Source organism: Physella acuta, unplaced genomic scaffold, assembly GCF_028476545.2.
Source record: "Physella acuta isolate Inbredline_101_S28 unplaced genomic scaffold, ASM2847654v3 ptg000387l, whole genome shotgun sequence".
In the NCBI taxonomy this organism is placed as follows: Eukaryota; Metazoa; Mollusca; class Gastropoda; family Physidae; genus Physella; species Physella acuta.
The window spans coordinates 121534-133946 of NW_026731906.1; the positions used below are offsets into that span (position 1 = coordinate 121534).

At 37.2% G+C, this 12413-nt stretch overlaps 1 protein-coding gene across 2 annotated transcripts in view; it reads left to right on the plus strand.

Annotated features, from left to right (window-relative positions):
* LOC131942094 (uncharacterized) overlaps positions 1 to 12413 on the plus strand; it is a 64570-nt gene that overhangs the window by 42983 nt on the left and 9174 nt on the right. The window contains exons 7-13 of one of the 2 annotated variants that reach the window (XM_059301806.1): positions 959 to 1113; positions 7619 to 7713; positions 8369 to 8436; positions 10112 to 10223; positions 10776 to 10873; positions 11285 to 11443; positions 12183 to 12270. In XM_059301806.1, the coding sequence (XP_059157789.1) occupies positions 959 to 1113; positions 7619 to 7713; positions 8369 to 8436; positions 10112 to 10223; positions 10776 to 10873; positions 11285 to 11443; positions 12183 to 12270 (775 nt within the window). Of the gene's footprint in view, positions 1 to 958; positions 1114 to 7618; positions 7714 to 8368; positions 8437 to 10111; positions 10224 to 10775; positions 10874 to 11284; positions 11444 to 12182; positions 12277 to 12413 lie in introns of both variants that reach the window. The other variant, XM_059301805.1, reaches the window with a different exon arrangement.

Below are 12413 nucleotides of genomic sequence, written 5' to 3' on the forward strand. Positions count from 1 at the left end.
CACCTTTCGTACTTAACCGTATGTTGAGTATTATTGTATAATGCTGCCAAAGTGTTATATGAAGCTAGTAAATAATAAATGCCGATATGTAAATCAAATAGAGGGTTAAATTATTCAGCAAGTTCTTCAAAATCAGAGAAAAATAGTTTCCATCTGCTGATTTGTTAAATATATACATGGATTTCTCATTAAGTAAACTGATATCTCTGGGGTTCTTTTTTTCTTTTCTTTTTATTTCTGTAGAAATCTATCATTTCATTCCGAAACTAAATATTCTATTTGTTTCGGTACTAACCTTGTTAAAGCATTTTTACAAACTTAAACAAACCTTAAAAAACAACCCATTTAATCAGTGCCCATGCACATATCTAGAAACTGAATATATTTACAATAATCCTTATCGCTTCAACTAGATTTATTTCAGATTTACAACTTAACATTTGTTTCCTCTGTTAATTCTTAGCGAACTTGTATCAGAAATTCTATACTCATATACTCATATCATAGAGTCTAAACTGTGCAAATTTTGCAGTTAGTGTCACCCCCCCCCCCGAGTGATAGCTTTAAATGGTGCAAAGTTAATACTAATATGTATATTGATAAACGGTTATAAACACAGCTAGATGTAGAATTGTTTTCTCTCTAATTAGTAAGTTTACGTCAGTGGTATCACCCCCCTCCCCAACCGCCAGCTTGTCGGGATCTTCAATGTGTACTTAAAATAATTTTTAACTCTAATTAATCATTAATTGATTTGACAAAAAAGCATTTTCTTTTCTAAAAGCTGCACTTTTTTTGTCTTGATGTCACCCCCTAAATTATGTCACCCGGTGCGGTCCGCACCCGCTGCTCCCGCCTCGCGACACCTCTGTCGATGAGGTTTAGAGCCTATCGCTCCATCTTGCATCAGAAAAGATACACCATATCAGGTTCTAGAACCTGTCACTTTATACTACAGGTATCCAAAGACGCCTACCAAACGACAGAGTTAGGCAAGGAGAAGCCGAAGAAGAAGAAGACCCCCGGGGCGTGTCCCGCGGGTGGGGCAGTGTTACTACGTCAGTACTCCAGCTCTGACAAGGCTGCCCCCAGGTCGCCAGCTATAAATAAACTGTGAGTAATATTTAGACGCTTTGTGATTTTTATCTTAAAAATGAAATTTATATATATATATATATATATTTTTCAAGTGATTCACAATTCAGTCTTCTTGGTTTTTAAAATAAATCGATGAAGTTAAGTAAAAGTTCTGCGCTTCATTTTATACTCGAAACACCAATTTTCCTTAAATATAGATGTATGCTAGTTATAAACTTTGAGTTGCCGATTATTTAAATACTGTAAGCGTATTTGTGATTTGATCACAAGTCATGCAATGAGCACGAATCTTATTGGCCTGGAATTAAATTGGGGCCAATTTTTTCTGAGCCCGTTTCTATTCATGTAAAACCAGGTTATGTTACTGGCAGATCGTAACAACATATATCTTACAACTGTATAAAATGTTCATTTAGAATTATTCCTATATGAAAATTATAGATTGGGCTTTGTTAAAGGAAATTACAGCAAACTTGTAATTAAAATTTTAATCGAATTTTAAACAAATGTTCGAAATACGTTTCTATTCTACCAATACTATTCAAAATTAAAACATAGTATAGGTACATAAAAAGACTGTTTAGTTTTATTGTTATTTGATTCAAAGACAACTCTTGCGTCTTAAACAAAGGGAAGCAATTTATAGATGGGAGACAATTAAAGCGAAGGTAAAAAAAAGTAGTGTGAGGGGTCGATGTTGTTAACGAGTCGAGACAAGGAGGTGTCACTCGTGAACATGGTGTTTGGTCGACCTACGTGTGGTGTGGCGTGTGTGTGTGGGTCTGAGTTGGTCTGACAATGTGTCTGCGTGTTTATTAACTGTTTCAGTCTTGTGTCTTTTTACTGGTTGTATGTTTGTGTGATTGCCAGTGCGTATGTTTTAAACAGATGAACTCTGTTTCATCTGTCTATTGACTCGCTAGGTACGAATTAGTACTTTGATTGTTTTTAATGAAGTTTGAATGGGTGTTGGGGATGGTGGGGTTGATTGACTTCAAATATGTGTTTATGAATGTGTTTCTATGGTTTGATTTGTCTGTGTGTTTATTGGTGTGTGTTCGTTTTTAAGAAAAGTGGACTTACAAAAGATAAAGAGAGTCTGGTTCTTATAATTGTGTTCCCCTGTAAATTAGGTGTATAACATATATATACATACATACATATATATATATATATATATATTATATATATATATATATATATATATATATAGAGAGAGAGAGAGAATATATATATATATATATATATATATATATATATATATATATATATATAATATATTCTGTGTGTACGTGTTTTTTTAATACAATTGTATGATTGTGTTGGGGTTATTATCTGTGTGTGTGTGTGTGTGTTTGTTATTATTAAGTTTGCTTAGTGTGAGTTTTGGTATAAGAGTATTAGTGTGTGTTTGTGTATGAGCGAGTGTGTGTTTGAGTGTGTCAGTGTGTGTGTGTGTGAGTGTGTGAGATTATCAGTGTGTAGGTGTGTCTGTGTGGGAGTGAGTGTGTGAGTGAGTGTGTGATATTATCAGTGTGTCGGTGTGTGAGTGAGTGTGTGAGATTATCAGTGTGTAGGTGTGTCTGTGTGGGAGTGAGTGTGTGAGTGAGTGTGTGATATTATCAGTGTGTCTGTGTGTGAGTGAGTGTGTGGGTGTGTGAGTGTGTGGGTCTGTGTGTGAGATTGTTATCAGTATGTGTGTGTCGTGTATCTTAGATCGTGCCTATCTCGCCGTGTTATCAGCTCAACAAAGAAAAGAAAAACGAAAGTCTTCGGTTGTTGAAAGGATGGGCGCGACACTAGAGCTTGCTACACACAGATCTCACCAATCACAAAGCGTGGGAATGTTGCGTTATAAATACCACTCTGGAAACTCCTCGAGATTTTAATTATAGGTCACGTACATCAAACAGATGAAAAAAAAAGCCGTATTTGGTCGAAAAGGTGTAGTGTTGATTAAATAAATATGCCGATTATGTGTATAAGTTAGTGATTGGTGTCGTTCATATGTATAAATTAATGGATTAAAAAATTATTTTGGTTATGTAAATGTATTAATTTCAGAGGCGTAGCGACCCTTCCCGGCGCCCGGGGACAAATTTTTGATTTGCACCCCCCCCCCCCCCTCAAACTTTCGATTTTCACCCCCCTCAACCTTTCAATTTATTTGTCCAACCCATTTTGGCGCCCCCTAAGGTCGGCGCCCGGGGAAATATGCCCCCCCCCCCTTCGCTACGCTACTGGTTAATTTATTGAATATGTTAATTGATCAACTGTACCGAATAGTTGGGTGTGATGTTTTACAAGGCGTGAACTCTACATCACTTGCTCCATGAACCGTGATGTTCGAAATGGAAACTTAACTTTGTTTTACCAAAATTGTGTTTCTTTAAAGAAAACTGAAATGTTTTGCCAAAATCTTACTGCAGAAAACCAGACATAGTTTAAGATAAAAATAAATTAGCAAGCTAATTTATTTTCCCTGATTGTTTTTACTTTCTCGTATATACGAAGTATAGAGAAAGTATTGTAATCGTGCACAAAAATCACTTGAAATTTTAACAATTTTCACCGTATTACACCTCAGTCCTTCATCACATCCGAAGTATAAAGGACTTATTTTAATCGGGCAAAAATTATCAATCCAGATTTATCAAAATTAAGAGGTTTTATGCGTAATCCAGTCTGAAAAACTGGGCTTTGCAATTCTGTCCGTATGTCTGTGTGTCTGTGTGTGTGTCCGTGTGTAAACACGATTACTTGAGTACCGTTATAGCTAGGTTGATGAAATTTCATATATAAGTATTTTATCAAAATCGTAGATCCGTATCAACTTTTGAGCGATTTCCGATAACCGGAAGTGGTACTTTTCCTACTTTGAATTTTTCAAAAGCCTATAACTTGAGTACTATTTCAGATAGATAAATGAAATTTCACATGTAAGTAAAAGATCTAATTCTCTACCTTCTGTTAAATTTTGAGTAATTTCCGTTGACCGGAAGTAGTAATTTACGCTACTTCCGATTTCTCAAAAAACTAATGTAAATTTTTAAAGTACTAATAATATTGCGCGCTATTGTACACTTTTTTATTTGGCGTTCACTAGTTCACTTGGCGTGCAATTATTTTGTCTACTAGATTTTAATCTATTTTTAAAACTTTAAGTATTTAAAATGGATTAAAAATCATGTCAATAGCCCGAGTTCCCATCCCCTGTTGTTTTATATAAGAATATTCGAGAAAGTTTAGGGGAGATCACTCCCGGTTTATTTATAAATGAAATAAAGACCAAAATTGTAATAGATAAAGACCAAAAATGTACACAAAAATCGAATGCTATGGTTAACTAAATTAAATTTGTTTAGAGCAACGGGCTCATACCGTTAATTGAATGGGATTAAAACTGATAAGTGAAATAGAGAATAGACCCCGGGATGAAAGGTGAAAAGCTCCGCGCGTAATTAGTGTGATTTGTGTAATTAATCATGTCCAGCTGGTGATGTTTAGTGTGCGCAGGGCTGGCCTTAAATTGGCCACAAACAATCTATTGATACGGCGTATCAAAGGGCGCTAACCCATGTCACTCTGTCCCGACATGCGAGTTACCTCTTGCTTCACATCTTTATAAACAAACAAAATGGCGGATTTGGGGGGGGGGGGGGGGGGTGGAGGGTTGAACATGCAGGGGTTATACATGGATGGGTGGGGGGGGGGGCGGTCGTTAGAGTTAAACATAGAGGCGAGTTGTTAAGGGTTTAATATACGGGGGCGATAGGGCTAAACATGGGAGGGGGTCGTTGATAGAGTTAGGAATAAGGGAGGGGTTGTTAATGTTAAACATGGGGGCGGGTTGTTAGGGTTAGTTATGGGGGTGACAGGGTTATACGTAGGGGGGGGGGGGGGTGCGTAGTCGTTAGAGTTAAATATAGGGGTGATAAGGTTTTACTTGGGGGTGGGGGATCGTTCGAGTTTTAAATATGGGGGCGGGTTTTCGGGTTAAAAAGCTGCTACTGAAGTGGCAGATAAACGAAATAAAACATGTTTGGTGTAAACAAAGGCGTCTGGCAACTTTTGAATACTTATCGAGATAAGATTTCAACTGTATGTGCTACCTACATACACACTACCTACCATAGGTGCCTTCATGAGTTACCGACCCATGGAGAGTCCCGGGGGAGGGGGGGTGGGACAAATTTGAGTCTCCTGCTGTACATTATAAACGCCCCTGAGCTTAGATGATGGTACTGTAACTATAACTAAAATAAAACAAAAATAACTTCTCTCTATAATGAGTTTTTTGATAACTGTAGATGAACAACATGACAAGATATAAATGGGATGTTTTACCCGTGTAATACAACCTTCAACTTGAACCTAAAAAAACAAACTGGGATTGTGAACACAACACCAACGCTATTTTTTCTGGAAGACCGTGTTCATAAATATCGAGACAGACGGAGATTAATTTTTTATGAACCTAATTACCGCTAATAGAGTCCCCACATACATTAATACTGACACTTCCATTGAGAGATTACTGCTTTTGACAGAACTTGAACACGGCGCGGCTGCGTTTCTGCTTGCGTGAAGTGGCCGTGGCGTAGTAATTTCTATACGGACCTCAAATTTATATCCCATTGTATGGGTGTCAACACAAGATTCAGCCCTGCAGCAGTATTATGACGTCTGGTAAATACGTCCGATGCCGACAATAGTCTTCTTACCGTAAAGAAAATGTATGCATCGTCAAATGCAGCCACGGTCTTAGCACTGTGGTGTAAAATAAAACGATACAGATAGAAAGGATTATTTTATTTTAGGTGATAGAAAGATGAACTTTAAAATACTCGTGAAGTGTCAATATGTTTGCATAAAAGGTGACAAATATGTTTGCATAAAAGGTGACAAATATGTTTGTATAAAAGGTGACAAATGTTCATGTTGTCTTCATGGTCTATGTCCCACAAGTTCTAGTTTTCAAAAAAAAAAAAAAAAGTACCTATGTTCCTAAATACATTTTTCAATGGTAAAAACAAATGTGATTTGGAGAGGTGGTTTTATATGGTCGTACCGTTAACGCGAACCAGTGCTTGTTATATAGCTAAAGTTCGAGTCTTGTATAAATCATTTCAATGCTAATTTGAAAGACTTTGGTATAAATGCATAAGTGTTTCTTAAATTAATCTTAACGTGGTATTGCAAATAAGGTGAATGGGTATCAAAGCAAATATACTTAGTGTTAGTGTATGCGATTTTATATTATTAATAGAATAGAATTGGCTTGGTTTTAACTAAATACAGCGTACCTTATCTTAAAAGACATTGACATTTACCAAAACCGCCTACGCTTTAGTTAGAGAATATCGACGTGTCTGTCGGCAAGTTTGTGGTGCTTCAAGACAACCCATGTGATAGACAAGCATTCGGTGTGTTTGAAACAGATTTTATATCAAAGTCTTATCAAGTGTATTCGTACACAAGCACTTCTGGCTTTCACGTTAAAAATATAAAGTTGTGCTTCAGTTACTGTTCTAAAGTGCGCTCAAGATTTATGAATGCAGGACAGAGTGGTTGGGTGGTAAACCCCTCATCTGTTACCCCAAAGGTCTCGAGTTCGAATCTCAATCCGGACTCGAGACTACAGAAATTCTCCGAGATCCCCAGCTCTGATGGGTACCTGACTTATGTTGGGAAAAGTTACGGCGTCTGGGCATAGTGCTGACCACTCTATCCCTTCATATGTCGAGGTCAAAAAAACATATCACACTCCTACATCTACCATATGGATTGTCAAGTCTGAACAGAGAACTTGACTAACTTATTCACTCTGGTATGTAACGGTGTAGCGCCCAGTGCAACCCGACACCCCAACCATCCACCAGCACCATCTTTCAGCCTAGCAAGACATTCAGCAGCAACCGGCGGAGAAGAATCACCTACTTTCTTTTTCCCCCCAGCGAACGCGTCGAAACGGGAAAACCCCGTGCGGCTCGGATTTACCGCTGTGCCGAGTATCCAATTTCCTTACCTCAGCGGCCACTAAAGCCAGTCATTACTCGCATTACATCGACTATCATTACTCATATAACAAGACTTTGTCGTGGCTGATACTGCGTCTCTGGGCACGATTTGGGGTGTTTATTATACCCGTGCCGCCGTGTGGCGTCTGTGCTTTATCGAAACGTGTTTATTCTCTCGCCACCCAGAACCACGTAGGGTGACTTTGACCTACTGCTACATGTCTGGAACTAGCTGGGTGATTGACCTGTATATCAATCACCCCCCCCCCCCCTTCTCACCCTAGTGACATTTGAGATTTATCTGTGGTAGTAAACTTTATTCTTGGGTCCATGGTTTATTCAAAATTGGGTGATGGTTCAATTTCTTTGCAAACTATATATATATATATATATATATATATATATATATATATATATATATATATATATATATATATATATATATATATATATATATTCCTATTCTAGCCTATTATGTTCAACTTTCGCTTATCTTACAGAGAAATAAACACTACCGGGTACAGTTATTTCCTAGAGACCCCAATCTCCACCACACAACGAAGAGATGAAGATCGCGTCACATACCTCAATAAAAGTAAGTTTTACATCACATACATCAATAAAAGTAAGTCTTAGGTCACATACCTCAATAAAAGTAAGTCTTAGGTCACATACATCAATCATAGTAAATCAGGTCACATACCTCAATAAAAGTAAGTCTTAGGTCACATACCTCAATAAAAGTAAGTCTTAGGTCACATACCTCAATAAAAGTAAGTCTTAAGTCACATACATCAATCATAGTAAATCAGGTCACATATACCAATGCAAGTAAGTCTTAGGTCACATGCCTCAATAAAGGTAAGTCTTAGATCATATACCTCAATAAGACCTAGGGCACATACCTCAATAAAAGTAAGTCTTAAGTTACATACCTCAATAAAAGTAATTTTTAGATCACTTTCCTCAATAAAAGTAAGTCTTAGATCACATACATCAGTCAAAGTAAATCAGGTCACATACCTCAATATAACGATTTCCTTGGTCAATATAAATAACAAAAAGAAAAAGAAAGTTACATGTAGGTTATACGTAAAAGTAAATGTGTAGATTAGTTTGTTTACTCAAGGCTGTAGTTGATACTGTAATAATGTGCTTTGTTTTTGCCAACTAAAGCCAAAGTACGAACACGAAGAGTAAATAGCTTGGGTTTTATTTCTAATCCATGTTTTAATTTTTTTTTTTTACAGGTCAGTACTACGGCCTCACCCTGGACTTCAACAGTCAAGAGAGGAACATTAAATGTGCCGTTGTCAAGGTGACTGATTTATTCTGTACAATTTATACCCCACGCCCCTTCTCGGAACTATGGGGACACTACTCGGATACGTTATCTAATGTTAACATTTCATGCTTACAGTTTAGTCTTCCATCCTCATACCAGCCATTGCCCCACTCCCACTATCTACTTTAAATGTTAACATTTCATGATTATAGTTCAGTATCCCATCCTCATACCAGCCATTGTCCCACTCACACAATGAAATCTACTTTAAATGTTAACTTATCTCAGCTAGAATTAATCCACTTTCATCTTGCCTTAACTCAACACAAAGACGCGGCTAAAGGGGACGGTACTCCGTCGTTTGCACACGTTCCAAAGTTAGTTCTCTTTTTGGCGAGGAGATTGGCTTGACATTAAGTCTATATACTTAACACTCCGCCGACGTAATGAAATATTTGTTTGCTAATTCCGACACGAATTTCTCGAATTCATGGCTGTGTTGATGATCCGTACCGCCTAGTATTCTGTACTCTATGTATAAAAGATGGCGTCAGGTTCGAATGTTTTTAGTGCATGAAAAACCTGAACCGAAGTCCTTTTCGACGTGTGTGTTTTTTAACAGGATACTTTAGGGCATTTGTTCTTAACCTGGGTTCGATCGAACCCCAGGAGTTCAATGAGTCAGTCTCGGGGGTTTTGCAAAGATCAGGACTTGCACTTTACTTATATGATTGATGATAGAATTTTGTCTGTGCGGACGGTAGAACTTTTAAGAAGGACAATGTGAATGCGCATATGAAACTGGTGGGGTTCGGTATCTCCAAAAATATAAAGAAACGCTGCTTTAGGGAAACGGTTATGCCCTGGGTTGGAAGTAAGATGGGGGAGGTGGAGATAAACGGCCAAATTTAGTATCTCTGATTTGAATGTTTTACACACTCATTTTGAATTATGTAGACGTAGATTGAGCGAGATGGATCATAGTTAAAATGTGGGTGCTGTATGGAATTAGGAGTTTCAGCGTCATTTTCTCATCATATTTTATTCACTTCGGAGCTGCAAGTCACATATAACGGTAGTATCGCTTTTAACTTAGTCTATAATACCATACAAGAAGAACACTTAGGAAACAGAATAGGGCAATTCTAATCTCCCAACTACCCACCAAGTAGAGTGAACTAAAAAAAATAGTTGGAGAAAGCAAATATTCTATACTTCTACAACTATTTTTTATGTATTTCTAGACAAGCGAAAGAATATATATATATATATATATATATATATATATATATATATATATATATATATATATATATATATATATATATATATATATATATACATATATATATATACATATATATACATATATACATATATATATATATATATATATATATATATATATATATATATATATATATATATATATATATATATATATATATATATATAATTTCCTGGTTGGCGTCACATTCTAACATTACAAAAAGCCAAACGTATAAATATATTTTCTCTAAGGTCTTTTAAGTTCGGTTTAAACTCTTTTCAGTAAAGCAAAATTTTAAAAATCGCTTTTCAAACTTTTTTATTTTGCGCTCTTGTGTGAGATGTACCACCTTAATAAAATATCGTATGGCTGTTTGTAGTCGCTTGTGTGTGATGTAACACTTTAATAAAAAAAATGTCGTTGTGTGGTCGTCTGCAGTCGGTGATCATCCTAGCCTTCAGGGAGGAGAAGACGATGGAGGAGGAGAGAAAAGCCTGGGAGTTCTGGCACGGCAGGCAGCACAGCTACAAGCAGAGGATACTGGACATAGGTCAGTTCAGGTTTAGACTGCTCATGTATTTTTGGACTTGTCATAAGTTCTCAGGCTTTTTAGAATTATTTTAGGGAGGGTAATTTGTGATGTTTTTTTTATAAATAAATATCACGTACGATGACTTTTATGGGCGAGGTCGGGTGTCACCCGGTGCGGCACTTAATGGTGTCACCCCCCCAGAGGCGTAGCGACTCTTCCCGGGAACAAACTTTCAAATTTTCGATTTGCACCCCCCTCTCAAACTTTCGATTTGCACCCCCCTCAAGTTTTCGATTTGCACCCCCCCTCAAGTTTTGTCTATATATTTTGCTATTTTTTGCCTTGGTGTCACCCCCCTAAATGGTGTCACCCGGTGCGGTCCGCACACCCCGCCCCCCCCCCCTCGCTACGCTCCTGTTTATGGGACAGTGTGATCGGATGGTTAGACCTTCAACTGCTACCCCAAAAGTCTCGAGTTCGAATTTCGGACACGAGTCAGTAGGACGAACCTGCCTCTTGTTCTATAGTACTCTATTCCTTACATCTAACGCTGTCGCTTGCTCTACACAGACACGAAGAACTGCCAAGGAGTGGTACCCAACAACATCGAGGAGATAGCCTTTAACGCCGTGGCTGTCAGGTGGAGCCCCATGGAGGGGGCGGTCAAGGTAGGGTGGGGCGGGACACACACCCCTGTTATAAAATAATATGGGGGTAGTCAAGTTATATCAAGAACGAAAATATCTCTATGGAAAGATTCTTTTTTGTGTGTGTATATTTTACCGCACATTTTTATAGTATGAAGCTAGGATGTTGTAATAAATACACTATTTTTAAAAAATTGAAATTTTTAAAGAAAAAGCATTTTTTTTAGAGATGATTATTTACACATTTTTTGTTTGCTATTTTTTTCTTGTTAAAGTTTTTTTTTTTAATATTGTTGTTAAAATTTCCTGAAAAAAATGTGTTTATGTGAAAATTTCCTGAAAAAAAATGTGTTTATGTTAAAATTTCCTGAAAAAAATGTGTTTATGTTAAACTTTCCTTGAGTAAATAAAATTTTTCTGTTCAATTTTCAGGTGAACATCGCTGTTCACTGCTTGAGTACAGACTTCAGCAATCAGAAGGGGGTCAAGGGCATCCCACTGCACATCCAGATAGACACGTACGAACAGGGGCCAAAGGGAAACCATCTAGTCCACAGAGGTTACTGCCAGATCAAGGCGTTTTGTGATAAGGTAAGGAAAGTTCTAGAAACAGATAGAAACCATCTAGTCCACAGGGTTTTCTGCCAGATCAAGGCGTTTTGTGATCAGGTAAGAAAAGTTCTAGAAACAGATAGAAACCATCTAGTCCACAGGGTTTTCTGCCACATCAAGGCGTTTTGTGATAAGGTAAGGAAAGTTCTAGAAACAGATACCATCTAGTCTACATGGGTTACTGCCAGATCAAGGCGTTTTGTAATAAGATAAGGCGAGCTCTAGATACAGATAGAAAGTAGTCTCTAGATATATAGAGCTTCTATAGCAAAATGAATCGGTATGAGACAACCCTTCTTATATGAAGTGCTAATTTATAAGATGCTTCTTGCTCTAGATAGATGGTCTTGAAAATATTAAATATAATATAGGTCTAATAATGCATTTGGATTTTTAAAATGGATTTTTCTATTCTGCTTTATTTTTTAAAGAGAAAATACTTCCACCAGTTAACCTCACCTACCCACGCTTATCACTTCTGTAAAACGAAATGTTTGTTTCATTTTGTAAAGAAAAAGAAAAGTCACTTTCAAATTGATTTTTGTATAAATCCAATGTAAACACTTCTTGTTTTTACAAGCATATATTTGCATATTACTTATATTACAATGTAAATTTCTCTAATCCTAAATCATACATTTGCTTGATAGTTTGGTACAAGTGTAGTGTTTTCTTTGATTAAAATGTACGTAAGATTTGAACCCTAACCTGTCCCCAGGGTGCCGAGCGTAAGACGAGGGACGAGGAGAGGAGGCGAGTGGCCAAGAACAAACCGGAAGAGTTCGGGAACGCCCCTCCGGTTAAAAGTAAGGGTGGGTCATCTGCATGGTCAGATATGTGTGTCAGTGGCGTCAGTGACATGTTAGTCGTATAAGTTAGTGACATGTCAGTCATATATGTCAGTGATATATAGATAATGTATGTCAGTGACATGTTAGTCATGCATTTC